Here is a 24,653-nt window from a genome sequence, read left to right on the forward strand (position 1 = left end):
ACGCCGTCGCCCGGAACATACCAAAGCAAGCGGGCGGGGGGCGTCTTCTGCTCCCGCCGCGGCCGTGCGGGCCCCGGGACCCCGGCCTGCGCCAGGAATACCGTCGTGGCGGGAAGCGGAGTCCGACCGCGCCACGGTGAAGGGCGGGCGGGTGGCCAGGGGCGGGCGTGCCCCCCGCGCGTGGGCGCGCCCGGGGCGGGGCAGGTGCCGCTGGCGGAAGCGCCTCCAGGACCTAGGAGCCGCCGCCGCCGCCGCCGCCGCCGCCGCCATGATCATCCCCGTACGCTGCTTCACCTGCGGCAAGATCGTGGGCAACAAGTGGGAGGCCTACCTGGGGCTGCTGCAGGCCGAGTACACCGAGGGGTGAGGTGCTCCCCGCGTCTCCGGCCTGAGAGGCTGGGGGACAGGGCCGGCGGTCCCGGCCAGCGCGGGCGGGCGGAGGCAAGGGTCCTGCTGCGCTGCCTGCCACACGTGGGGCTGGGGTTGGAGGACTGGGGGCTGAAGTCGAGAGCCCCAGCCTGGGGGGCAGGCGGGGCACACATCAGATTCCAGCCGATCCTGGAGGGGTCTCAGTCCCGGGGTCCCTTCCAGCGCTGCCCTCCTGACCAGTTCTCAGGACAGTATTTCCTCCCCCAGTCTGGGGAGAGGAGAGGGAGGAGCTGGGTATCAAACCCCTGGTGTTCGGGGGACTTCCAGACTGCGGTCCTTCTGTTAGGTAGCCGACCATTACGTGCTTAGCCTCCTTCCTGTCCACCTGGTCCCTAACCTCTCTCTGCTCTTGGGCCCACTGTGTCCTGCAACCCGCTTGCCGTTAGGACACAGGGCGAGCTTCTGACCCCGCAGCTGTCATTATCAGGCTGCCGTGGGGGCCCCTTTCCTGCCCTTGCCCACCCTGCAGTTACCACCATGCCTGTCTGAATCTCCCTTTCTCACCAGTGGCTGCCCCTTGGCCCCTGTGTAGGTAGCCCGAAACCTGATCACACTTGAACTCCTGGTGCCTGGATGAAGGGGAAGCCATGGATGGGCTGTTTGGCCGTGAGGAGACTGTTAGAACGACCAGGGTGCCAGTGAATGGCTTGTAGCCTGCATGTGACTCTCGGCATGACGTGCCGCGGGCAGGGACCTCCAAACCTGGCCTCCACTTCCCAAGCTGCCGCATCTGCACGTTTAAGAATTTTCTGGAGGCCTTCCTGCGTCCCAAGGAAATTAAGAACTCTAGGTGGTTTGGAAAATGAGCGAAGTGGCTCCCAGGAGAAGTCTCAGTCCCTGGCATGGGGCACAGAGCAGAGGGAAAAATCCCACAACAGCCGAGTGGGGCTTGCTCATTCACCGGGACCGCTCTCTCCCGCACAGGGACGCCCTGGATGCCCTTGGCCTGAAGCGTTACTGCTGTCGCCGCATGCTGCTGGCTCACGTGGACCTGATTGAGAAGCTGCTCAACTATGCACCTCTGGAGAAGTGACTGTGCTGGCCATGGCAGGCAGCGTCCTACCCAGAGTTCATCCCACGAGGTGTGGGTAGCTGGGAGACATGCCTGCCCACAGTTATGTGGGCATGTCTCCCGCTGTGGAAGGAACCACCCAGTAAAGGTCTTTGCAGAACTGTGACGTCCTGACAGTTGGCTGGCTTTGTGAGACTCCTTTCACCCGTTTTTCTCAGTCTTGCCTCTTGCCTGAGGCCATGCCGTCGGGGGCGTGAACTCGGCCCTCAGTGCCCAGGAGGAGAGGCCACCACTCAGCCTGGGGGGGCCTCCCTTGGGGTGTGCACTCACAGCCCAAATAGCACAGACACCAAGAGCATGTGATGTGGGTGGGGGTCCAGGGGCTCTGGCATCCCAACACCGATGTTTTGGTGCTCTTTAGGTGGAGCACAGAGATGCTCAAATCCTCTCCCAGGATCTGAAGAACAGGTTTTCTGGCCCCTAAATGGAGTGCTGGCTGTGGTCATGGCTGCCCGCTCTGAGGCTCCTGCCAAAAGCCTCCAGGCTCCACATCTTGGCTAAGTTCCTGAAGAGGGGGAGGGGCAGTGCCCAGGTTCCACAACCAGCCCTGAGACCCCCATGCAGCAGGTAGGTAGTAGCCCTCAGGAAGCTGTGCCGGACATCAGGCTGGTTAAGCACCCAGTGCCTGGGCATTAGCACTTAATCCCATGGGCTGTCCAAGACCTGTCTCCTTGGGGCCTCTGTTGCAGCTGAAGCTTCCCGCTGGAAGCTGTCATCCTGGGCAGGGGTCAGGCAGGCCCTGGTACCCTCCAGTGGGCAGAAGGCAGGAGGGTGCCCTTAGGTGGGAGGGAGGCAGCCTATTTCAGGCACCTTCCTCAGAGCTAGGAGCCTGGCTGAGGGAAGATGGGTATGCCCCTGGGACAGATAGCCCAAGCCTTGGGGACAGGAGCTGGGTGACCCAGAGCAGAGGGACACAGTGGCCAGGCCCTGGCAGCCTCTGCAGACCTAGTACTTTCTTCAGCCTGGCTCCCAGTGCCAGCACACACCTGCTCAGAGTGTGGGCTGTGCACCCACCTTTCTCACTGTTGGATCACCATGCTCCGCCCTTACCCCCTCTGTCCCCTTTACCTGGTACCTACACAGTAACTGGGTTGGTCTTTGGAAACCATAAGCTGGCCAGGCTATTGGAGGTTTATCTCTCTTTGCCCTGTGGAGCTCTGGTCCCCCCACCACTCTCCAAGAGTGGGCACAGTCCTGCTCTGTGGCCTGTGTGGGACTGTCCCTGCCACTGGCCTCCTTGCATCCTGTCTGTGTGCATTTCACACCTGGCTGCCTGGGATGCCCTGGTGCCCTCCTGGCTCCCACTCTTGGTGGCACTGGGTGGCAAGTCGGTCCACCCTGTTGGATGTGGAGGCCCTGAGGACCAGAGCCATGTATTATTAAACATAGCAAGTTCCTTAGTTCCATAGACGTTTATTGTGCACCTCTTAGTGGCAGGAGCAGTTCCAGCCAGTGGCCCAGCTGGTGGTACTGCTCTTACGTGACAGCAGTGAAAAAATCCCCACTCCTGGGCAGGGGAGACGCAAAGAAGTAGACATGGGGCCTTTTACGTGGTGGTGGGAACAGCATTAAAACAGCAGGGGCTTGGGAGCAGCAGAAGCCTGGGTCGGGAGGCAGGGGCAGAGGACCCTCAGGACAGCGCCGTCTGACCTTTCCCAGGGGAGCAGGGCCACTCAGAAAGGCTGTAGATGCTCGAGGCTCCTGGGCAGGACTGACTCGGCAACCCCTTGCACCTCCCTACCTACGAGTGGTCTTCCTGTCCTGCCCCTGGCCACTGCCCATGGTGTCTGGGGGCCTGGGGGTACCTTGGGTGGGCCAGCCCCTCTGCACAGACATCAGGGAGCATCCCAAAGCTCCAGTCCCTCACCCCCAAAGGCAGGCCAGGACCCCAGCCAGCCCCACCCACTGGCAGAGGTACTGTCCTGGCTGCCAGAGAGGACTGGCCATAGGACTTTGGTGTGCAGCAAAAGGCACTTGAAGCACCCTCTGGGGATGGGGGTCTCCAGAGGTGACTGTGATGGCAGGGTGGGGGCCCACAGGCATGAGAAGTGTGGGCAGGGTCAGTAGTGCTCCAACTTCAGGCTCTTGTAGAGGCAGCATGTGAAGATCATGCCAAAAACCTGCAGGGCAGACCAGGCAAGCAGGCCACAGGCTCCAGCCATCCTGTGGCACCCCATGCCCCGGCCCAGCCTGCCCCACTGCCCGCCCGCACCTGCACACAGGCGATGCCGATGCCCACGGCCCCGATGACCCTCAGGTGCTCCTGGATGAAGGTCTCCAGCTTGGTGATGCAGCCTCCCTGGCAGGGTGCATGTGGGACGCTGAAGGCGGCGGGCCCTCCAGCCCTGAACCGCCACAGCCACAGCCCAGCCAGCCTACCTCCACCTTGTAGATGTTGGAGGCGTGGTCCCGCTCCCCGCAGCCCGCCACCACAGTCTTGCAGCAGCTGTCGGGGACCACGTGGCCTTTCGCCTGGCCCGAGCGGACCCACTCACTGTCCTGCCAGTCCTGCCAGTTGTTGCTACCACAGCAATGGAACTGCAGTGGGAACACAGCCAGGGCTGAGCCCCCGCCCTCAATGGGACTCTCACAGGGGTCTGGGAGGCCAACAGGGAGGCACACACTGCCGCCCACTGCTCCTGACCAACCTCCTGCTGCAGCTTGTCCACAGCGCTGGTCACACCCTCGTAGCCCGGCTGGTGGTACTGCTTGGACATGGTTCCCTTCAGGTTCTCCTTGAGCTCTGCATTCAGCTAGGGGTGAGGTGGTGAGAGCTTCAGCTGCAGAGTCTAAGGCCCTCCAAGGTGGGGCAGAGTGGGGGCAGGTATAGAGAGGTGGCAGAGGGTTCTAAGCAGGAGGTTCACCCTCCCCTGGGGCCCAGCCCCACCTCCAGGGCCTGCCAGCACAGTGGTCAGCTCTGGAGCAGAGGGCATCATGTGCGCCTCTGCATATGTGTATCCTTCCCACTATATGTATGTGTATACACGTGTCCGTGTTCTCTCATGTATGTGTTCCTGTGTGCAAGTGTCCACGTCCCGAGTGTATATATCTGTGTGTAGTCCCAGGTGTGTATCCATCTTGCTGCATATGCGTGCCCCCACATGGCTTGCCCAGACCCCTCACCTGCTGGTAGTAGATGTAGGCCAGGATGCCAGCAATGATCTCCAGCAAAAAGATGATGAGAAGCAGGACAAAGTACTGAGGGGACAGGGGTTCAGTGAGGCGGGGTGGGCTACAGACCCCCCCTCAGTACCTGGGGATGCCTGGTGTCCAGGGACTACAGAGCAGAGCCCCCACCCTTGGCTTCCTAGTGGCTACAGAGAGAGGGCTCAGGCAGCAGGTGGGGGCTGACAGCCTGCCCCACTCCTGGAAGATTTCCCTCAGAACCGATGTGCAGGTGGGAGGGACACCGCAGGGAAAGCACAGTGCAGTGTCACTCAAGCCCATCCCTCCCCTCCTCAGAGCCAACCCAGGCTGCAGGTGGGGAGCCCCTCTCCCAGCGCCTTCATCTGTCCCCCAACCCACACCCTGCTGACCAGGCGCAGCAGGTTCCGCCGCTCCTTGAAGGTAGCACAGCAGCCCAGGACACCGGTCACCATGACAACGACACCAGCCACCACCAGGATGTAAGCTGTGGCCAGGTAGGTGCCTGAGGCCAGCAGGCTGATGTAGTCACTCTTGAGGGCCAGGGTCCAGATGCCCACTGCCATGACGGCGAGTCCAGCCAGCTGTGGGCAGTGCACACTGGTTCCATCTGAGCCCCTGCCAGGCTCCTTCCCAGAGCAGGGATGGGAGTGAAGGCAGGACAGGGGTGGGGGCACTTCTCACCCAGAAGCAGCAGTTGAACGTGAAGAGCAAGTACTTGAGGCAGACGGTACCACATGTCGCCTTCTCATTGAACTCACCCATCCTAGGGAGGGGAGGGGATCAGAGGGCCCACAATGCCAGGGCCTGCCCGGGAGGACAGCCAGATACCCCTGGGACAGGAGGGGATGCAGATGCCCCGGTCAGCCCTGGGTGAAGGCCCTGGGAGAGTACCCCGGGAACCAGGACGCTTCCTTGGAGGGTAGCTCCCACCCTCGTGAAGCAAGGGCAGACGACTGGTGCCCAGCACCAAGCTGAAGGCCAGGCTCCTGGAAGGCTGGAGAGCCTGGCTTCCCTGACCAGAGCCCAGGGCACAGTGGCAAGGAGGACCCCAGCCATCCGCGGATGACTCATCCCCACTGGCAGGCAGGGTAGGAAGCCCCAGCAGCCACCTTGGGGTGAGCTCATGCAGGCCCCTCCCACCCCCTGCCCACCCCACCCCAGCATTCCCCAGGCAACACGTCACAGGCTGGCAGGAACCTACCAGCTGCTGGATGGGAGGAGGCCACTCAGAGACAGACTGACCTGCCCCTTACTAGCTGTGGCTTCAGGGAAGCCTGTTGTCTTTTGTTAAAGGGAGGCCTTCCTTCCTCCCAGCCAGGGTGGGGAGAATGGAGGGTCTGGGCAGGCAGCGCCAGCAGACACACCTCCCAGACCCGGGGATTCTTCCTCTCCTGGACCTCACTCCGGAAAGGGGATAGCCACACCAGCCCTAGCTAGTCGGGCAGCTACAGGTGGTGCTCCTCCCAGAGGCAGCCAGAGACGCCCTGCCTTCCATGCTGGGAGCTGTCTGCATTGCAGAGGGCGGGTGAGGGCTGTGGGCCCAGACAGCATGAGCGCCCAGGGCCACACTTCCAGACAGCACAGCACTGCCCAGAGGCCCCACCCAGCACTCACCTGGCTGGCAGGGACAGCGGCTCTGTAAGGCAGGCAGGTGACAGTTCCCCAGGAGGCTCCACTAGAAGGGCAGGGACTGGTCACAGGCCTGGCCCAGCTGGAGGGGAAAGCTCCTGCCACCCCTCCTTGTGGCAGCCCCAGGAAGTGGATTCCAGCCGCGCTTTCAGAGCAGGCAGCGTACACTCCCAGCAGCAGAAGAGGGAGCATCCAGGCCCAGTATTTTGGGCTGGGTGAGGGTGGCACAGTGCAGGGCAGAAAGCATTTCTGGATAGTGCGATGTGGGGAGGACGCACACGCTTTCTCCAGGCGCCCCACCCTGGGCCTGGCCACTGCTCCTCCCCCACCAGCGGAAGGGGCCGCCTGGGAAGAAAACGGGCGCAGAGCCCACCCGGGAGCTGGCGGAGTGGAGGCCCCGCGCGCCGCACAAGCGACCCAGGGCCGACGCAGATTCAGCCCCCACGGCGCCCCGCGGGCGGCCGGCTGGGTAGGGGCCCTCTTTCCAGAAGGGCCGGCCAGAAATAGCTCCTGGGCTGGACAGCGCTGCCCACCCCCGCTCCTGCACCTCCAGCCCGGCCCCCGGCGGCCCGCGCGCCCCACGGCGGGCCCTACCCGCTCAGCCAGGCCCGGGGAGGGGCCCGCACCGGGTCCAGGCACAGGGAGCGGGGCTCTCCTTGGGCCCTGGGCTGCCCGAAGGCTGAGAGGGGAGGCGCCTACCCGCCTGCGCCCCTCCGCCACCGGGCCTCTAGCGATCCGGCTCCCTCCGAGAGGGCCTGCGGGGGCTGCGGCCGGGTCGGCGGGCCCGTCCTCCCGGGCCTCCGGAGCTGCTGCCTGCCTCGGGCCGCGCCGCGCAGGGCCCCGCGCGCCCGGTGCCCTCGGCGGGCCTGGCTAGACAGCGTACTTACCAGGCTGGCGTGGGAGTCGGCCAGGCGGTGGCGGCGGCTGCGCGAGCGGGAGCGGCGACTGCGCGGCCTGCCCCGCCCGGCCCCGCCCACCCAGGCCAGCAGACCACGCCCACTCCCTCCCAAAGCCCGTCGGCCCCGCCCACATCAGCCCCCAAAACTCTCGCCACGCCCACGCCGGCAGATGCCCCGCGGGTCTGCGCAGCGCGGCCGCGACGCCCGCAGGTGCCCGCGCTGGGATCCGCCCGGGAATGCGGAGGCGCCCGGGGCGCTCACCTCCTCGGGGACGGAGGAGCTGGTCTCGGGGCGGGAGAGGCCGCGGCCAGCCTAGCCGAAGCCTTGGACTGTGTCCGAGACCCGGCGCTTCTCCAACCCAGAGGCCACCTGAGCTGCAGGGGTCGGCAGAACAGATGCCAGCCGTGGGGCAAGGTGTGGAGGCTTAGTCAGATGAAGAAAAGAGACCTTAGCGTGCAGCGTGGATGGCCTGGAGGAAGGCATAAGGTGCTTGCCGGAGCCCAGCCAGGTAGGCACTGAGCCTGGGAGTGGTGGAAAAGGGTGCAGCAGAAAAGCCAGAGCCTGCTACCCGCTGTACTGGGAGCTGAGGGGCGAGGTAGAAGTGGGAGGGGACTCCCCACCCATCAGGCTCACCCCCAGCTCCAGACAGTCTGCATTCAGGTGAAGCAGCTCCCCATTGACAGAGGAGCATTGTCCCCAACTCCTAGCTCTCCCGGTGGGCCGAGGAAGGTTGTATGGAAGGTAGCTCCACTTAGGACTGGCCCGACTCTGGTGGACGAGCTGGCTCACCCAGGGCTGTGTGAAGGCTGGCATGAGGAAGGGGTGGCCCACTGAGGCTAGGAGCAGACAATGGGCCTCAGCCCCATTTCCCCTATAGAGGCTCTGAGGGGCAGGTTTGATGGACTGTGAGGACTTGGGGGCATGACAAGGTCACACAGGGACACCCATAGCCCCAGCACAGCAGAGTCATGGATCTGGACCATTCATGTACCACACACATGCCATGCGTGGACCAGAGACACCTCATATGTGTGCCACATAAACGCTGTGGCTCACACACACAGGACAATGAGGAGGTCACAATGTATCAATGGACTTTATTTGGAGGAAGGCTTTCTGCTGGGCAGAGAAGGGTTTGATGGAATGGGGAGAGGATGGGGACCTGCAGGGGCATATAAGAACACACAGGGTTAGTTCTTTCATGACTGCGGGCAAGCAGGCCAGGCAGTCCACTGGGTAGGGCCCACATCCTGGGTGGGCAGCACCCAGCCATGACGAGTCGACTTCACCAGACATTTCTCCACCTGACGCCCAGTGAGTCACTCGGGGCTGGTCATCGGGCACTGGTGAGGTGGCCAGAGCTGAGTCTGAGGGGGGTGAACCCAGCAGCAGCAGGCTGGCCCCCGTGGGCAGACCGTAGCCAGAGCCTTCCTGTGGTCACTGCCCAGTCGCTTGGCCTCACAGACATCCCTGTCGTCTCGTAGCCGCATGTTCAGCTCCCTGGAGAAGAGTCCAAGGGCTCTAAGAGATCTCCACAGCAGCATTCCTGGAAGGAATGCTGGCTGTGGCTCTCGCTCAGCCCAGAAGGTAGGTGTCTGGCTGGGGCTGCAGCACGAGGGACGGAGGGCAGACCCAAGGAAGGACTTCCTCACACTGGGCTAGCGAGCTGCGCTGAGCCCCTCCCCTCCCACACCTGAGGAGCTCCAGCTGCCGCAGGAGACTGCGCTTCTCCTTCTGCATGTTCCTCGATACCGCAACCACGTCTCTGCGGGAGGGATGCAGGGAGGCTTCTGGGCAACCGACGACCCCCTAGAAGACCCGGCCCCACGCAGACCCTGGTGGCGGGGCTGGGACGTGGGATGGGGATGGAAGTGGACCCGACCTGAACCCAGAGCGACCCCGGCCCCGCCCCGCCCCCGGGCACCGTTGGGTTTGCTTCTGCCGGCCCTGCACGTCTTCCTCCAGTCTGCGGAGCTGCTCCTGCGCGTTTTCCAGCTGCGTCCGCAGGGCCTCATTGGCCAGCCACAGCTGGGCGTTCTGCGCCTGCGCCTCCAGTTGCTCAGCGGCGCGGGCCTGCAGCTGCTGTTCCAACTGGGGCGAGGGAGACAATCGAGCTGAAGAGGTCTTTCCCGGAAGCCTGCGTTTGCCCCTGTCACCCAGCTATTCTGGGGATGGGGACACCGAGGCACAAAGGACCTCAAGAAACCGGGTAGTGCACGCCTGACGGAAAGAGCGGAGCAGGGGTTGGGCGGGTCTGCGGCCCTCCGCGCTTACCTCCCGCTGCCGCAGGCCCGCACGCTCCAGCTCTTGCTGGCGGCTCTGCAGCTCCCGCTCCAGGCGGCCTCTCCGCTCCTCCCGGGGGAGGTCCTGGGACGCGCCGGGGCACCTGAGCCTCCACGAGCCGCGGAGGGGCAGGGGCCGGGGGTGGGACCAATTCCGAGAAGGCTGAGTCAAGGAGACGCGCGCATCTAGGTCTGGGCCCGTCTGGGGGGCGGGGGCGCTTCGGGCCCACCTGACTCCGCAGGCGCAGGCGCTGCTCGCGAAGCTGCTGCTCCATCTCCTCGTACAAAGTCCGCACTTCCCTGTCGTGCTCGCAGTCCCGCCTTAGGGAACGCAGGCCGGGGAGAGAGCTGCTTTCACCCGCCCAGCCCCCAGCCCCTCTGGGCAGTCTCGCCGAGTCTCGCCGAAGGACCCCAGCTCTCACCGCCGCAGCGCCTGCTCAAGGCCGACCCGCTCTCGGGCCGCCTCCTCCAGGCAGGCCGACGCCCGCATCAGAACGTCCTCGAAGGAGCCCAGTAGCTCGGGTCGCTCGCGCTGCAGCCGGGTCCAGAGCTTCCGCACCGCGGGCTGCCTGGATAGGGCAGGCAAGGGCTGAAGCTGAAGCGGGGGCTCCCGCCCCATCCCGACCGGTAGGTCTCTCAAGATCCCCAGCCCCGGACAAGCCAGGCGCCTTTGCCGCATGCAAGCCACCCCTCTTGTGTGTGCTCTCGCCTCTGCCTGGGCTTGAGTGGCAGCGAGCTGTGTGTGTGAGTGGGGATACGTCGGTGTGTACATGATCGTGTGCCGCCCCTCCTCCCCGCTGCCGGGACCGCTGTTGCCTGAAATGCAAATTCTGCGGGAAATCACGCCCGGCTCCTCCCAGGTGTCCCAGCTAAGAGGGAAGGACTGGGCCAGATCCCGCCTAGGGACGCTGCGCGGGGATTGACAGGCGGGCGACGTGGACAGGCAGCATGTAGAGGGAGAGCTAGCAGGGGGAACAGTGAGCCATCCCGCACAGACTCACTCGGCCAGCACCGGGGCCACCCCGAGCTGCTCCAGCGCGGTGCAGAACCCCTCCTCCTCTTCCTCCTCCTCCTCCAGGGAGCCTGGCGGGCCTTGCACAGTGGACCAGCCAGACTCAAAGGTTTCCTCGGGAGCCCGGGAAGGCAGTGAGCCCTGGGCTGATTCCACCCCGACAAACTTCCCTGTGGGCATGGCGGGGAAAGATTAGCAGGGCTGTGGGGTACCACCCAGGCTTGGCGCCCACTCTCCAACCCCACCCCGCCCACTTCCACACACACACGCGCACACACACACACAGCCCTTTCTCTGAGCCTAATTTCCTGTTTTTCTTCCTTATTCTGTCCAGTTCTTGGCCTGGGAATGGGAGGTGACGGCCAAGCTTCCATGCTGGGAGCTGTCTGCATTGCAGAGGGCGGGTGAGGGCTGTGGGCCAGACTGGGGCATGCCTGGATCCCAGCCCCACCTGGGTTTGGCACAGGGCGAGAAGGTGAGGGGCAGGAGGGGCAGCTCCATACAAGCCTTAGGGAGGGGGGCTTCCCGTTGCACCTGTGTGTGCTCCAGAGGGAGGCAATGGAAAGACTATTGTCTGTGTATTGTGGGCCCAGAATCCCACTCGTGCCAGTATGGGTCTGGGGGAGGGGTTCGATCAAGGTCTGAGCTCACCCAAGCCGAGACAGAACTCCCAAGCGGTGAGGAAGCCTGTGTGGGCCTGGTCCAGACTTTCAAACACGGCCTCTAGCTGTTCAGGTGTGAGGGCCAAGTCGCTCTGCAGACCCTGGCCAGGCAAGGATGGCAGGGCTGAGTTGCCAAGGGCAGTCTGAGGGGAGGGCAGCCTCTTGGGGCTGGGACTCACCTGCAGGTCGGCCCGGGTGATGAAGCCCTTGGCCTCCTTGTCACACAGCAGAAACAGTTCCCGGGCCTGCTCCAGCACTGCCTCCCGCGGGCCCACGGATCCCCCCTCTTCCACCCTCTCCTCCTCCTGGGCTTCCCCAGCCCCAGGCTTCCCAGGGCTGGCCATGGCAGTGGAATTCTGGGCCGCTGGATGCTGGGAAGCCAAGGAGAAGTCGGGGCCTGAGCAGAGCTCAGAAATAATGGGGAAGAAGAAAGGCAGGGAGAGAGTGAGGTGTGAGTGTGGGGGCCGACTGGGGCCGGGTGGGGCCGGGAGGGAGCGGAGGGGCCTTCCTGCACAGTCGGAAGGTGAGAGGTTTGGGGAGGTCCAGGGAGAAGAGGCTGTGGGGCTGTACAGCTCACGCCCACTCGGGGCAATGCTGCAGGCACAGGTGTCACAGGTGACGTGACGCTGGCTCAGGGCCTGTGGGGGCTGCCCCCGGGAGCTAGAGAATGGGGCCTCCAGAGGAGCCCAGTGCCGGAGAGCACGAGCTGGGGACGGACCATCTGGGAGGCAGCAGCTATGGAAGAGTGTGTGATGGCCAATGGAGTGGAGGATCGTGGAAGCTGAGGAGGGGCAGCTTGGGGGAGGGAGTTGTCAGCGCTGGAAGAGCTGGACAGGTCCTGGAGTTGGGGACGGGTCTTGGAATCGCCGGTTGCAGGCCTGGCCGGGTGGGAGAATTCCTCCGGTCCTGGCTGAGTCCTTTGCCCCAGGATCTGGGGCTCAGTGGACCTGCCTCAAGCCAGCTGGCCGACGAGCGAACTCCTCCCTCTCTGCCGTAGACCCTCCCATGGCCCCGGGCCAAGGGCTGCAGGTGCGGGGTCCGCCCATTGCAGGCCGGTAGCCCCTCCCTCCGCAGACTCGCCCCCTCCGAGTCCCGGAACCTCCGCGGGGCTGCCCAGCTCTCAGGGGTGCCCCGCCCCCAATCAGAGCCACCTGTTTCCACAACGTCCTGGCCCCGAATTCCCCAAAGCTAAGTCTCAGTTAGGCGACACCCCAGTACCTGGGACTCTCCCCCAGTCCACCAGCGATTCTCTCTTCCCACCCGCGCACCTGAGGGGGCAGGGCGCGACCTCCAAGAAGGGGAACCGGGGCCAGAGTCATCCTCACGCGGTCACTTCACCCGGCGGGTGTGCCGCCCCCCGACGGCCCGCGACTCCGCGGGATCAGACGTCAGCCCAGCCGGAAGCTACGCCGCGGCCGCCGGGGAGCGGGCGGCGGGAAGCGGGAGACAGGGCCGCGGGCCGCCGCCTCTAAGCGCGCCCAGGGCCACCGGCGTTCCCGCCTGCGACGCGCAGCGGTAGGTGCGCCCTGCAGCGGCCGGGAGGGGCGGAAGGACCTGAGAGGCGCCTACCTGGCCGCCGTGCCGTCGCGCCTGCTTCGCTCCCGGGCCGTTCCTCCCGGGAGAAGGCGGCGCGCGGGGCCCGGGTCCGGAGCGGCTCCTGCTGCCCTGCAGGCACCGGGACCCCAGCGTGGGCCGGCCCCGGGCGGAGCCACCGCCGCTGCTGTCGCCGTGTCCCCGCCTCTCGGCGCTCGGGCGGCCGGGCTGTCGCTGCACACCCTGCCCGGCCCTGCCTAAGCCCCCGACCCCGGCAGATCCCAAAGCGCACAGTGGTGCGGAGGTAGCGGGGACCTAGTACCCTTCCTGAGGACCAAGACAAGGAGGGGTTCGTCCTGAGGATCCTGATTGAAGGTGCCAAGAAGTGTGTGTAGGAAAAAGCCAGGCAGGAAATAGACCCAAATAGTTTTCGTGTATCTTTAGGAGTGGGGTGACTTTTTCTTCCCTATACTCTCCCAATGGTGGTTTTTCCCATTTTTAGACAATAAACATGTAGTACACTCGAAAATGGTACTTAAGTCAGCAGCATAAATACCTGTGCATGTGTGAGTGGGGGCAGAAGGTTGCCGCCCCAACACCCCCCCACACACACACACAAGCACTCCCTTTGGGGCACGGCCCTGCTTTGGGTTCCCAGTGGGGGAGGGCTGGGAGCAGCAGCTGGGTGGGGCTGCGTGTGGCCTTCCTGCTTAGGTAGAAAGCCCCATCCTTTCCAGAGGGTAGCCCTCCCCCAGCCCCAGCCTGGGTTCACCCACCTGGAGGGGCTTGCCTCACCGTGCAACCCTGGCAGTGCTGGGGTGCTGGGGTCCTCTGCTTCTTAAGGGGCCTGGGATCCTGCAGAACCAGACCAGGTTGAGCCTATAGGACAGGACCTTGAGATGGGGGGCCGGCCCCTGGCACCTGCACCTGCCCAGCCGGCTCTCCCAGTCCTGCAGTCCCACTGCAGTTATTGTTGGCTAGGGGCTGCCACCTCCACCTCAGCTTCCCCATGGTAGGGGAGGAGGGGACAGGTGGGGGCTGAGCCAGGCAAGACCAGGAGCTCTGGACAGCCAGCAAATGCTGGGCTCTGCTCCAGCACCCTGCTCCTGCGACTTCTTTTGCTCACCGAGGAGGGCTGGCTGATCCCCTGACTGCCCAGGGCGGAGAATGCTTTCAGGAAACTATGTCTCTCCCTGAACAAAACCCGGCCCCCTTCAGCTCAGACCTCACCTCCCCTAATATTCCAGACCTCTCCTGTGTATGGAGGGTGGGGGCAGGGGAACAGGTGTGGGCACCTGGCCAGTGAGGTTTGCAATGACAAGGGGAGGCCACACCTGGCACAGAGCCTTGGGCCATGGGCCCAAAGTGGAGTGGACACTGACCCTCCTGGGTCCCACTGCCTGGCTTGGGACCTCACCCTCCACAGCAGGCCAACCCTGAAATCAGCCCCACACCCCCATGTCACCATGGAGTGGAGGTGCAGACACCACCTTTTGTAAACATTGAGTTTTTATTTAGCAAGGATCTTGGTCCCAAACACTTCCACTGGTCCTTGGAAAACTGCACCCAAGGGTCAGCCAGCAGGCCTCAGGGTAAAGTAGGGAACAAATGTATGGGTCTCACTCCCAGGCCCATTAGCACACCCCAAATGTCAGGCTCAAGACAAATGGGACGCCTGGAAGACCTGGAGAGATGTAGACATTGGTCGGCTGGAGGGGATGGGGACAGGTAGTCACATACAAGTGAAGGAGGCAGGCACTGAGTGGTAGCATTTATTACATCTGCTTTGGCAAAAATAAATAATTTTTCACAAACTTTTTAGCAAAACATGAATTGCAGGGAGAGGAGCAGGTGCAAAGTTCTCACGAGTAATACTGCACTGACGCTGGGGGCATCAGGCAGTGGTCACACATCCTGGAGCCCCCAGGCGCCCTCACCAGGCCTCTGCTCTCCCCTGCCCTGGCGGGGAAGCTGGGAGGGGAGATTAAGGTGCAGGTGACCGGCCCTCTACGGCCGGCCTGCGAGGGGAGATGTACCCGTCCCCCTCCCTACTCAATGCAGTAAATGAGTGGTTGGTGGAAGAAGCTGACAGCAAAGCTCCCTTCTCAAAGCTGTGAGGGGCCCCCATCTCCCTGCTCCATGGGGAGAGTGGAGAGGGATCAGGGATGGGGTTCCCAACCGACCCCAGGACACGGGGCAGGGAAGCTAGGGCGCCTGGCCCTCAGCACCGGAACCCAGGAGTGCTGGGGAAGGCTGGAGCAAGGGCACTCAGCAAGGGGGCATGCCAGGTGGGTGCTGCGGGTGCTCAGGGGCAGGACTGGCAGAGGTGTGCATGCGGAGGGCATCCGGCGGGAAGGCCACGTTGGTGCAGAAGAGACCCAGCAGCAGCTGGCGCTGGCACTCCTCCCACTTGGCCAGCACGTCCCCTAGCGAGAGGCTGTTTGGCAGCCATCTGGGCAGTGCCTCACTGTAGGAGGCACATGACAGTGGCACAGAGGGCAGCGACCGGGCACGACGCAGCTCCACCTGCTCCGATAGCCTGCAGGTGAAGAGGGACCCAAGGAGGGAGAGCTTCAGTGGGGCCCAGGGAGGCTGTGGCCCCAGGAGGGCAGGGAAGTTGGGGGCTCACCTGGAAGGCAGGTGGTCGCCCAGCTTCCTCCTGGCCCGCAGCAGCAGGTACTGGCAGAGGCTGCCTGTCTGCTCCTTCATCCACCGGATGTCCTCGGGAACGTCAGGCAGCCACTCCAGCAAGCTGGGCGAGGGTGGAAGGCATGGATGGCCCTCAGGGACTGCGGCCGGGATGTCACACTTGTGCACGCTCACTCCACCCACCTATGTCCTGGCTTCTGGGACCCCTGGCACAGCTTCTCCACGGCCCCCACCAGCAGCTTCCTCCCCGGGGTGCCCACCACTCGTTAGTAATCCCAAAGTTCGGTCCCCACCCACAGCCCGCACCGGATGGTGAAGGACATGGCACTCTCCAGCGGCAGAGTGTAGGGCACCATCATGGCCGTGGCCAGACGCACGGGCAGCATGTTGGAGAGAGTGGTCAGCAGGTCCTTCGGCTCCACACAGGCCTCCAGCAGGGCTGGGGGGTGAGGGGCAGGAAGGAAGTTGTTGGCCGGTCAAGGTCAAGGATGCAGAGCCCAGGACCACCCTGCACCTCTGTTCCCCCGCCAGCCAGGAGGCCCCTCACACGCCGTCGCGCGCACCCTCGTTAAGCCGTGCAGGCAGATGCTCCAGGATGTGATCCTCCCGGGGCAGCTGCAAGTGGCCCTCCACGCGGGCCCTCTGTGGGTCTGCCTCGGCGTCCTCGTCCTCAGGGGCATCGGGGTGGCCGGCGGGCAGTGCGAGCAACGGGTTGGGCTGGTTCAGGAGGCCTGCAAGGGGCGCCCGGATATGCGGTTAGCGCGCCGGCCAGCAGTGGGCAGCAGTGCCGGCCCCGCCCCCGCGCCCGCGCACCGTTCCGCCGCAGGAAGCGTAGGCCGTCACGGTAGCCCTGCTTGCACATCTCTCGCAGCACCTGAGGCGAGGAATGAGAAACTGGAGCGGGGGCCAGACGTGCCCTGTCCTGGCCCCGGAGTCCCGACGTCCCCGCACCGCCCCCACTGCCCAGTGCCTCAGACCCCGCGCCACGGCTCACCATGGGCTCCGGGGGGAACAGGGCCTTGGAGAGGCGGTAGAGGTTGCGCAGGTTGAACTGGATGCTCGTGTTGGTAACCCGGAGCTCATGGATGTTGGTGGAGCTGTCCTGCGGGCAGATGTCGCTCTCGCCCGAGAAGGGGGACACTGTGATGGTGTTCCTGAGTTCATAGAGGGGCAGGTTGTCCGAGATGCCGCCATCCACATAGCGCTGTGCAGGAACACGGGCACACGGTAAGAGGCCTGCGGGCAAGCTGGCTGTTTCATCTGGGCTTTCGCACACTGGGCACTGGCCGCCTGGCCAAGGAGCAGGTGGCCCAACAGCCAGGGGGTGGGGCCAGCCGAAGGAAGTGCACATCTCCTCGGGGTTGGCCTGGCTGCTGAGTAACTCCAGGGGAAGTGAGGCAACAGGCAGGAGTGAAGGGCTGCACAGATGCCCCCTGCCCCAGTAGCAAACCTTTGTCACTCAGGAAAAGTGACCAGGGGATCCTTACCACACCCTGGAGGGAGGGAGGGATGAGGCCGCAGTACACTGGGATGAAGGTGCTGCAGACGTTGGCCTGGGGGCAGGGACAGAGGGGCCTATAAGCAGGGGCCTCAGACCCATATAGCACCCCCAGTGCGTTCCTACCAGGGCCCACCTGGATAAGCTCTTCCTTGGAGCTAAAGTGGGATATGATGACGTTCTTGCCATCTGAGACTCGAGTCAGGGAGATGCCCAGGCGCCCACTGGCATGCTCATGGCAGTCAGCAGGCAGGGTCTTCAGCAGACAGCCGCGGATGGTCTTCACCAGGTTGAAGGAGGGGTGCAGGGGGCCCAGGAACCGCTTCCGGGCCTCCTTAGATACCTCGATGATGTTTGCACCAGCCTCACCTGGGGCAGCAGGGCCAAGGGTCAGGGGCCTGCATTCTTGGACTTAGCACACCCTCCAGGGTTCCCTACCAGACTCATGGCATCCCTATCTGCCCTTGAGGATTCCCAGTGTCCGTCATGGGGACTGGCCCACAGTTGGGGCTTTCGCCACCTGCCCCTGGGGAGAGAGGCAGGCCACCACCCCTAGAGGGCAGACAGCCAGGGCCTGGTATTGCCCAACTGCCTGTCCCGATCCATGAGTCACTGGGCCTGGCCTGGCATAGCACTCAGCCCAGGAAGGAGGGAAAGCAGAGAGGCTCAACTCTGGCTAGCCTCTGCCTTCACCCACTTGGCCATATCCAGACCCATAGAGACCAATGCAGCCCAGGGGTCCCACAAGTCCAGGGGCGTGAGCGATGCCTCCCTCACCTCCTGGGAAAGCTCAACTGTGGCCTACTGCAGCCGAGAGGGAGCACCCCGCAACAGTCCTCTTCAGGCCAGTGGGAAAGGGTGGAGGACAAAGCCAGAGGGGAAGCAGGCCAGGACTGGTCAGGAAGCAAGGGACTTTGGGGAGAAGCTGAGGACAATGCCCTCCTCCAGGATCACTGCCAGGGTCAGGAGTGGGGCATGTGGGGCCACCCCCTGCCACACAATGGGGGATCCAGCTGCTCAAGACCACTGGAAAGAATGGGAGGGCGGGAGGCTGTGGAAGCCATGTCCTCAGCTAGGTGCCAGGGACCTGAATGTGTCCTGAGGTGGCATGGGGTGGGCTGAAGGCCTCCATGAAAGAAAGGGCAGGGCCAGAGTGCTAAACCCCCAAGTCCCAAGAATGCAGAGCCGTGCTCCTACCCCAACCCCCTCAGTGCAAAGGTCACAGGAAGTGGGCAGGGGAGAACCTTGGACAGGCTCCTGCAGGGTGGGGCATTCAAGAACCCAATGACCCTTCTATCACCTTGGCTACCCCTGTAGGCTGGGGGCTGGGCACCATTCCCAGGACTCCCAAAGTACTCAGTGTGCTGTAAACACGACTTGCACACGCACGCAGAAAGTATGGAAGTGTGTGTGAGAGGAGCCCTGCCCAGTCCAGACAGACCTCTGCACTCCCGACCACCACCATGGAGAGTCCACAAGCACCTCCTTCTCCATGGAGTGAGCAAAACCTGTTGTCACAGACACAGTGGGCCGTGTGCAGGGACGGAGAGGGTTGGGGAGAGCTTGCCATGCCCAGGCCTGACCTTCAGGGCTCCTCCTCCAAGTGCCCTCCGGAGGCACCAGGCCACAGTGCCCAGATGCTCTTCAGAGGCCACTCGCATGCCAGGCCCCGGGGCCCTAGCTGCTTGGAATGGTAGCCCCAGGTCACAGTGACCCCTGGCACCCGGTCTGATGCCGGGGCGAGGTGGCTGCTTAGGCCCCTCCCCCGATTCCGGCGGTCCCGCCCACAAGTTACTTTCTTTTTCCAATGAAATAGCTTCTGTTGCACCTGCCCGCCCCGCAATCTTGTCGCCCGAGCGAGCCCGGCCATAGGCGGCAGCCTCGGTCCGGCGAAGCGCTCCGGACCCCGCCCCGATCCCTGGGCACCCTCACAACAAAACAAACCAAGCCCCGCCCCCGGGCCGGCGTCCCGGGTTGGACTCGCCGCCCTGCCGGCAGTGACCCCTCCCGACGGCACCCTCGACCCCTCCGGCTCCCCAAGTGGATGGTGGGCGCTCTACGCTAACGAAGATCATCCACCTGGCTTCTAGCCCGGCGCCCCGCCGGCCCCGCTCACCCAGACAGGCACCGGTGACCAGCGCGGTGGCCGTGAGCGCCCCAGCCGAGGCGCCGTAGATGTGCGTGGCGTTGGCCACCAGGAAGGGCGCGTGCTCGCGGAGGCAGGAGGCGACGCCGATGTGGTAGACGCCAAGGAAGCCGCAGCCCGCGAACGAGATGTTCCACGTCGCCTCCCTGGGAAACATCGCGGCGCTCCGCCGGACGCGGGACTCGCTGCGCTGCGTGCGACGCCGCCTACCCGTACTCGGTCCCCGCCGGCGGAAGCGGAGACACTGACTGGGACCGCGGGGCGGTCGCGCTTTTAGCGCGGGGGCGGGGCGGGGCCGCACGCGCGGCCCAATCGAAGCGCGCAGGGCACGGCCGCGCCCCCGAGGACCCTAAGGCCCCTCCCCCACGAGGCCAGCCGGGCCGGAGGCCCACCCATGGCTGAGACCCGCCCCCTCACGGCCTGCCCGGGCGGCGGGAGGGGACACGCAGTGGACCCTGGGTGTGACGAGGGGCGAGCTTACTTCCCAGACGTCTAGAGCCTGGGGTGCAAGCTTTTACAAATCTGGACACTCGCAACGGGGATCCTTGGTGTCTGGGCATCCATGACCTCTTCCTCGGCGGTCCGCCTATAGCACCCATCCGGGACACTGAGATGCTCACCCAGGGCAGGGACCACCAGAACCCAGTTCATCCACAGACTCACCCATAAACATCCAGGGCCGGATGCGAATCACACACTCAACTTCAAAGCTAACACCAGCGCCACAGACCCACACCTACGTGGGCCCAGCCCTGCCCACCGCTCAGCCCCTGTACCTGAGCACTAACCTGGCTCCTCGGGCCGTGGGGCATACTTGGGTAATACTCGGGCCCTGCCCCACCCGCGCTAATTGCCCGAGCAGGTGGAGTACTCTGGTGACGTCACCCTTCCTCCCGCCCCTTTTACGCATTTTTCTCCTGGATTGTGGGGCAGGCCTTAAACGCCTTGGATCCAGGAGCCAGCCCTGCACCACAGTCCATCCCAAACTAGTGGCTGGTCTATGCTGGGTGGTGGGGTGTGCCTGTCTCCCCAAGAACACTCACTTCTCAAGGTAGGACCTCCACTCAGGACCTGGCTGGTACCAGGGCAAGAAGCCAGAGCTAGGGCCTCTCCAGGACACGGCCGTCTGCGGTCATGCTGTCCAGTCCTCAGCCTCTGTGCTCTCAGCCACCGGTACTCAGCACTGACCTTGGCCTGGCGACCAGCACAAGGTAGTGCAGTGAGCAAGGTCAACCCAGACTCAGCCCTCCTGGGGGGTGGGGAGGCAGACATTATTTCCAGAAGCTCAACATGAGGACTGAGAGGGTGACAGGGTACAGGTGTACTAACCCAGGAGGGGCACTGGGCTGCCCTGGCCACCCAACATATGCAAAGACCCTTGGTGGGGGATTAGAGGGGAGTGGGAAGCAGGAGCAGTCTATATTTTGCCTATTCTCTCTGCATAGGGGATGCCACCCCCAAATGCTTTGGATAGAGGTACAGTGCACAGGGTGTGGCCCCATCGGGATGCCCAGGGGCCCTGCTGACTGCAAATTGGGAAATGCTGGAGGTGGAGTGGGGCAAGGGGCATAGTACTGTGGGAATGGGCCTTCCCTCAAGGCTGGAAAGTCCAGGGGTTCACCAGAATGGCCATCAAGATGGGAGGTGGGTAGCAGGGTGAGCCAGGGACATGAGGCCAGGGTCCAAGCCTTCCCTGCCTCTGAGGGACTGTGGGACCTTATGGGTAGAGCTGCCCCAGTGCAGAGACCTCTGCCCTCATTTCCACACCCGGGTTAAACTGTTTTGGGTACATATCCCTCTCTCCAGGCCCCTGGGATAACCAGCTCCAGAGCCAGGAACAGGGAGGCCCTTCCCAGAAACCTGGCTGAGGTGGGAGGCAGGTCCCCCTCTTCCCAGTCAGCATGATTAACCCCTGGTGTCTGGCATGTAAGGATTCTGTCAGATATGTGTCATGTCCCCAGTCCTCAAGGTGTCTTCTGGCCACAAACCTGGCAGGCCACAGGCAGGGCCCTGCTCTTGAGGGTGTGAGGCTGATTTTGAGTTCTGCCTCCTGGACCCAGGGTGTATTCTTCTAGGAGGCCCACTACCCTAGCCTGGGTAACCAGGGGGGTCTTAGGCCTCCTTCCCCTCACACTCCAGAATCTTCTGCCCTGGACTTCTTCCTCCAGGTCTTGGCTTCCTACCAGAGGGAGCCCCCACCCCTCACCTTGTCACTTCCTTCACAGAACTAAAGCTAACAGGGGCATGTCCTTCTTCAGTGCTGGGCCTAGCATACCACACAGCCAGTTGCCAGTGCCTGGGGGTGGGTGGGTAGCAGAGCATCTACTGGGCAGCTTGGCAATGGGGGCAGAGGGCCCAAGACCCAGGAGACTGCAAAAAGTTGCAGGGCCGTGATAGTGCCTGGGTGGGCAGGCAAAGGGCCTCTGCCCTCTGCTCCATTTTCCAGGCCAGAGCCTGGCAGGCAGGGCACAGGGAAGCCTTCCCTAAAAGGACTGAACATAGCCCAGTATTATCTGCCCACAAGCCACTTCATCTGTCTGCAAAGTGGGCTTTGGCCCATCTGACAGCCAGGGAAACTGAGGCTGAGTTGCTGTGTGACTGCCCCAAGTTGCCAGCAGTTACATGGAGCTGGAGTGCGGCGTTGAACAAGTACTAGACTCCAGCAGAGAAGCCCAGGGACCCTGCCACCAGAGACCACTGACCATGGGCACCTCACACAGCAGTGACTACCCTTCACTGCTTTTGATGTTTTCTGGATGTCTCCCGGTAGGCTTCACTACCTGGGAAAGGCCCAGTATCCTCAGGAGCCAGGACTGTGCCCAGTGAGGCTCAGAACCCCTCCTGAATTTGCTCAAGGCATGTCCACACGCAAACCCCTAAGTGTTGCCCCTCCCAGGCACTCGTATTTGCACTAAATCCATGTGCCCACCATATTCAAGCAGCAACTCCTCTTGAGGGGCACCCACCTCAGCCCCATTACCCTGCCCAGTATTAAGGTTGTGCTCTGGCAAAGTGCTGACACCACTCAACAGACACAGAACTGTTTTATTTGCAGAGGGGCTCTAATCGAATAAGCCAAATCCCATGTCGTCATCTGACTCCTCAGACTCCTCCTTCTTCTCGTCCTTCTTCTCCTCTGCTGTGGGGGAAGGGACACATGAGGGGCCTGCCAGTGTGTCCGAACCCCACAGGGACCTCCAGGCCTGGCAGAATGGCTCACTCACCTGCAGCTGGGGTGGAAGCGGCAGCAGGGGCTGCAAATCCTGGGGCAGTAGAGACAGCCACAGCCCCGCCAGCTGGCACGCTGGCCAGTTTGCCAATACCTACAAAGCAGAGAGGTGAGGCCAAGGAGGCCAACAGGCACTGGTCTGAAGGCCACTTTACATGAATGAAGACATAGTCTGCCTGATGAAAGGGGGCTGTCATCAATGACAGTGTCACAGGCTCCCATTCTCCCAGACAGGCAGCTCTGGTGCCCACTTCCCCAACCCCCAAACTTCTGGAAACTTGGCTACTAGGAATCCCTCCAAAAGAGGCTGAGCTATAGCGCCCCAACCTAGATAAACTGACATGCTTCTAACCGGGCAGGGACCAAGTCTGCTGCCCCAGCGTCCAGATCCCCAGTCCCAGCAGTGAGCTCAGACATGGCTGTTTGCTGAGCCAGCCTTGCCTGTCTCGTGCCCAGGGTCAGGAATGACCGTGGAAACAGCCTAATCTCAAGTCCCATCAGCTCTAGCCTGATGTCATCAGAAAACCATGCGCCCAGCAATAGGGTGGGGGAAGGAGCCTATGGTCATCCCTGGCATCCCCCAGTGTCTGTTCCCAATTCTCTGATGGCACATAGTGAGACCTGTTTAGAGGCCTAGGTCCCCAGACGCTGCAGGGGCAGCCAGGCCTGAAACGAGCCTGGGACTCCCAACCTCCCACTCCATGTCTAGAAGCGCCCACTGCAGGAGTCCACTGAGGCCCTGCGCACTCTTCTGGTGAGGCTTCTAAGGGTGCTCTGGTCCACAAGCGAAACCTGGCAGGCCACAGGCCGGCCGGCAGGGATTAGGATGGACCAGGAGGCGGACCCCCGCACACACTCTCACCCTGGGCAATGACGTCTTCAATGTTTTTTCCGTTCAGCTCACTGATGACCTGAAGGAGACGACCACAACCAGCAGTTACACAGACCCACTTGTCACACCCCTGCCTTAACTTGAACTTCTCAAGCTAGGCCAGGGTGGCCTCAGGAGCACATGAGGAAACGCCCTGAAACTCCTAGACCTGCATCTCCAGGCACAGTTATTACACAAACGTAGCTTCTCTGAATTCAGACATACTGAAAATGGCATACACAGGCTTTCTAAGGCTTAACAATACATAAAGGATGCAAAATATCTGTTTACCTCACATGTCAGGTTTTGAGTAGGCTGGGCACAAAAGAATAGCACGGAAGTGAATCTTGCCCGTCGCCCTTCTGAAAAAGTAGTTACTAAGGAATTTTAAGTTGCACATGACTTGCATTGTACTTCCTCCGAACCATGGTCCCAACTTTCCCTCACACCCACTTTTGCTTGAGGGCTGTTATCAGGGCCTCAACAAGGCCACCCAATAAACGGCCACCTGGGCTGGCACAGGCCTCCGACACCCGCGGGCACGTCAGACTACACTCTCCCGGGGATACAACCAGGGTTGGAGAGAGAGGACCCTATGTGCAGAGTATCGGGTAGGCCGGGGACTGCGAGCGGCCACCTTGTTGAGCCGGTCGTCGTCCGCCTCGATGCCCACGCTGTCCAGGATCTTCTTGATGTCCTTAGCGCTGGGGGAGGCATTGCCCCCGAGGGCGGCCAGCAGGTAGGAGGCGACGTAACGCATCCTGAGCAGCAGGAGAGGACGGCGACGTCACCCGGAGGTCTCCCAACCCAGCCGGCCCGAGCGCGGCCGCGCGTGGTCTGGCCCGGGGCCCCCTGCGAGGCCCGGCCCGCGTCCCGCCCGCCCGCCGCCCGCGCCCCAGCCCGCGCTCCGCCTGCTCCACTCACTCGGTGGCGGCGAACTGGCCTCCCGCGTGCGACCTCGGCGGCGGCAGGGTCGGAAAGGAAGGCGCCGGCGCAGGGGGGGCGGAGGTAATCCGCTACCCAGAAGCCTCCGGGACCCGTGCGCAGCTTAGCGTGCGGGCGCCTTCGAGTGGCGTCACTCAACCAAGCCAGTGCCTTGCCACAGCGAAGGAGAAGGGCAGTGGTGGGCCGCCTTCTTGTAACCAGCGCGAGCGTACCCCGAAACTCCTGACGCGGCTACAGGAGAGAAGACGCGAGGCGCACGTGGAGCGTTTCGCCCTTCAGAACTCCCAGCATGCCCCGCGGCTGACACGCTCGAGAAGCACCCTTCGCGGGGGTGGGGGAGCCACGCAGCCGGTGTACTACAGGTCCCATGATGCTCGGCCGCCGGAAGTGCGGGGGCCGCGGTCTGCGCGGCTACACGCGGCAGCCCCGCCGCGCTTCCGGCACTGGCCGTGGTGACGCTGGTCCCTGGTCCGGGCGGCGGATGGGCGTCCTTGCGGGGCAGTGGCTGGGTTGGCTTGGAGCGGGACTCGCTGGCCCCTCATTCACTCCGTGTCGGGGTCCTGTAGCAGGCTGCCATCCGGAGAGGGAGCGGCCCGGCCCTGTCTCCCGGAGTTTAGACTCCAGCGCGGGGACAGGAGTAAATGGAGGGG

The 24,653-nt window shown here is 63.4% G+C and overlaps 5 protein-coding genes and 1 non-coding gene across 17 annotated transcripts; 1 reads left to right on the top strand and 5 right to left on the bottom strand.

The window, feature by feature from the left end:
* The first annotated feature begins 79 nt into the window (after positions 1 to 79).
* On the top strand, positions 80 to 1,607 carry POLR2L (RNA polymerase II, I and III subunit L). The gene is made up of 2 exons (XM_037011511.2): positions 80 to 363; positions 1,354 to 1,607. Exons 1-2 carry the CDS (start codon positions 269 to 271, stop codon positions 1,460 to 1,462), a joined length of 204 nt encoding a protein of 67 aa, XP_036867406.1. The 5' UTR covers positions 80 to 268; the 3' UTR covers positions 1,463 to 1,607.
* Positions 1,608 to 2,898: 1,291 nt separating this feature from the next.
* On the bottom strand, positions 2,899 to 7,260 carry CD151 (CD151 molecule (Raph blood group)). Of its 2 annotated transcripts, none has more exons than XM_037011503.2 (9): positions 7,165 to 7,260; positions 6,263 to 6,323; positions 5,330 to 5,411; positions 5,038 to 5,229; positions 4,625 to 4,699; positions 4,150 to 4,254; positions 3,881 to 4,039; positions 3,714 to 3,800; positions 2,899 to 3,621 (listed from the first exon to the last, which is right to left on the bottom strand). In XM_037011503.2, the coding sequence occupies exons 3-9, from the start codon at positions 5,408 to 5,410 to the stop codon at positions 3,562 to 3,564; spliced, it is 759 nt and encodes a 252-aa protein (XP_036867398.1). In that variant the 5' UTR covers position 5,411; positions 6,263 to 6,323; positions 7,165 to 7,260; the 3' UTR covers positions 2,899 to 3,561. The 2 variants fall into 2 exon arrangements, with proteins under 2 accessions (XP_036867398.1, XP_036867397.1); XM_037011502.2 differs by lacking the exon at positions 7,165 to 7,260 and adding an exon at positions 6,977 to 7,152.
* A 993-nt stretch (positions 7,261 to 8,253) lies between these two features.
* On the bottom strand, positions 8,254 to 13,609 carry CRACR2B (calcium release activated channel regulator 2B). 9 transcript variants are annotated; one of them, XM_037011518.2, is made up of 13 exons: positions 13,442 to 13,460; positions 12,702 to 12,992; positions 12,351 to 12,420; positions 11,851 to 12,010; positions 11,312 to 11,503; positions 11,122 to 11,233; positions 10,460 to 10,640; positions 9,881 to 10,027; positions 9,689 to 9,779; positions 9,451 to 9,543; positions 9,101 to 9,267; positions 8,870 to 8,941; positions 8,254 to 8,676 (listed from the first exon to the last, which is right to left on the bottom strand). In XM_037011518.2, the coding sequence occupies exons 4-13, from the start codon at positions 11,851 to 11,853 to the stop codon at positions 8,496 to 8,498; spliced, it is 1,239 nt and encodes a 412-aa protein (XP_036867413.1). In that variant the 5' UTR covers positions 11,854 to 12,010; positions 12,351 to 12,420; positions 12,702 to 12,992; positions 13,442 to 13,460; the 3' UTR covers positions 8,254 to 8,495. The 9 variants fall into 9 exon arrangements, with proteins under 9 accessions (XP_036867413.1, XP_036867409.1, XP_036867408.1 ...); XM_037011514.2 differs by lacking the exon at positions 12,702 to 12,992 and having other exon boundaries at positions 12,351 to 12,658; positions 13,442 to 13,589; XM_037011513.2 differs by having other exon boundaries at positions 12,351 to 12,992; positions 13,442 to 13,582.
* An 814-nt stretch (positions 13,610 to 14,423) lies between these two features.
* On the bottom strand, positions 14,424 to 19,206 carry PNPLA2 (patatin like domain 2, triacylglycerol lipase). Its single transcript, XM_017678828.3, has 9 exons — positions 18,929 to 19,206; positions 16,949 to 17,181; positions 16,802 to 16,867; positions 16,309 to 16,518; positions 16,128 to 16,188; positions 15,878 to 16,045; positions 15,621 to 15,753; positions 15,295 to 15,417; positions 14,424 to 15,204 (listed from the first exon to the last, which is right to left on the bottom strand). The coding sequence occupies exons 1-9, from the start codon at positions 19,113 to 19,115 to the stop codon at positions 14,934 to 14,936; spliced, it is 1,452 nt and encodes a 483-aa protein (XP_017534317.1). The 5' UTR covers positions 19,116 to 19,206; the 3' UTR covers positions 14,424 to 14,933.
* A 2,768-nt stretch (positions 19,207 to 21,974) lies between these two features.
* On the bottom strand, positions 21,975 to 24,281 carry RPLP2 (ribosomal protein lateral stalk subunit P2). Of its 3 annotated transcripts, none has more exons than XM_017678861.3 (5): positions 23,983 to 24,241; positions 23,696 to 23,819; positions 23,050 to 23,098; positions 22,183 to 22,281; positions 21,984 to 22,094 (listed from the first exon to the last, which is right to left on the bottom strand). In XM_017678861.3, exons 2-5 carry the CDS (start codon positions 23,816 to 23,818, stop codon positions 22,021 to 22,023), a joined length of 345 nt encoding a protein of 114 aa, XP_017534350.1. In that variant the 5' UTR covers position 23,819; positions 23,983 to 24,241; the 3' UTR covers positions 21,984 to 22,020. The 3 variants fall into 3 exon arrangements, with proteins under 3 accessions (XP_073073483.1, XP_017534350.1, XP_017534349.1); XM_017678860.3 differs by having other exon boundaries at positions 21,984 to 22,097; XM_073217382.1 differs by lacking the exon at positions 23,050 to 23,098 and having other exon boundaries at positions 21,975 to 22,097; positions 23,983 to 24,281.
* On the bottom strand, positions 22,887 to 23,021 carry LOC118971195 (small nucleolar RNA SNORA52). The gene has a single exon (XR_005059528.1). It is a non-coding gene; the product is annotated as a small nucleolar RNA SNORA52 (small nucleolar RNA).
* Positions 24,282 to 24,653: the final 372 nt, after the last annotated feature.

This window comes from Manis javanica, chromosome 11, assembly GCF_040802235.1.
Source record: "Manis javanica isolate MJ-LG chromosome 11, MJ_LKY, whole genome shotgun sequence".
Taxonomy (NCBI): Eukaryota; Metazoa; Chordata; class Mammalia; order Pholidota; family Manidae; genus Manis; species Manis javanica.

Excerpts from the sequence above, each read along its gene's own strand:
- POLR2L (XM_037011511.2), top strand. The coding sequence starts at position 269 with ATGATCATCCCCGTACGCTGCTTCACCTGCGGCAAGATCGTGGGCAAC. Across the intron at positions 364-1,353 it reads CAGGCCGAGTACACCGAGGG|GGACGCCCTGGATGCCCTTG; the intron begins GTGAGGTGCTCC and ends TCTCCCGCACAG.
- CD151 (XM_037011503.2), bottom strand. The coding sequence starts at position 5,410 with ATGGGTGAGTTCAATGAGAAGGCGACATGTGGTACCGTCTGCCTCAAG. Across the intron at positions 4,700-5,037 it reads GGCGGAACCTGCTGCGCCTG|TACTTTGTCCTGCTTCTCAT; the intron begins GTCAGCAGGGTG and ends CTGTCCCCTCAG. Across the intron at positions 4,255-4,624 it reads CCTACATCTACTACCAGCAG|CTGAATGCAGAGCTCAAGGA; the intron begins GTGAGGGGTCTG and ends CCTCACCCCTAG.
- CRACR2B (XM_037011512.2), bottom strand. The coding sequence starts at position 12,451 with ATGACTCTGGCCCCGGTTCCCCTTCTTGGAGGTCGCGCCCTGCCCCCT. Across the intron at positions 10,641-11,121 it reads GGAGTTCTGTCTCGGCTTGG|GGAAGTTTGTCGGGGTGGAA; the intron begins GTGAGCTCAGAC and ends CCATGCCCACAG. Across the intron at positions 9,780-9,880 it reads CTTGAGCAGGCGCTGCGGCG|GCGGGACTGCGAGCACGACA; the intron begins GTGAGAGCTGGG and ends GCGTTCCCTAAG.
- PNPLA2 (XM_017678828.3), bottom strand. The coding sequence starts at position 19,115 with ATGTTTCCCAGGGAGGCGACGTGGAACATCTCGTTCGCGGGCTGCGGC. Across the intron at positions 16,189-16,308 it reads TGTTCCCCCCGGAGCCCATG|GTGCTGCGAGAGATGTGCAA; the intron begins GTGAGCCGTGGC and ends TCCTCGCCTCAG. Across the intron at positions 15,418-15,620 it reads GCCATGTCCTTCACCATCCG|CTTGCTGGAGTGGCTGCCTG; the intron begins GTGCGGGCTGTG and ends ACCCTCGCCCAG.
- RPLP2 (XM_017678860.3), bottom strand. The coding sequence starts at position 23,818 with ATGCGTTACGTCGCCTCCTACCTGCTGGCCGCCCTCGGGGGCAATGCC. Across the intron at positions 23,099-23,695 it reads ACGACGACCGGCTCAACAAG|GTCATCAGTGAGCTGAACGG; the intron begins GTGGCCGCTCGC and ends CGTCTCCTTCAG. Across the intron at positions 22,282-23,049 it reads TGAAGACGTCATTGCCCAGG|GTATTGGCAAACTGGCCAGC; the intron begins GTGAGAGTGTGT and ends TCTGCTTTGTAG.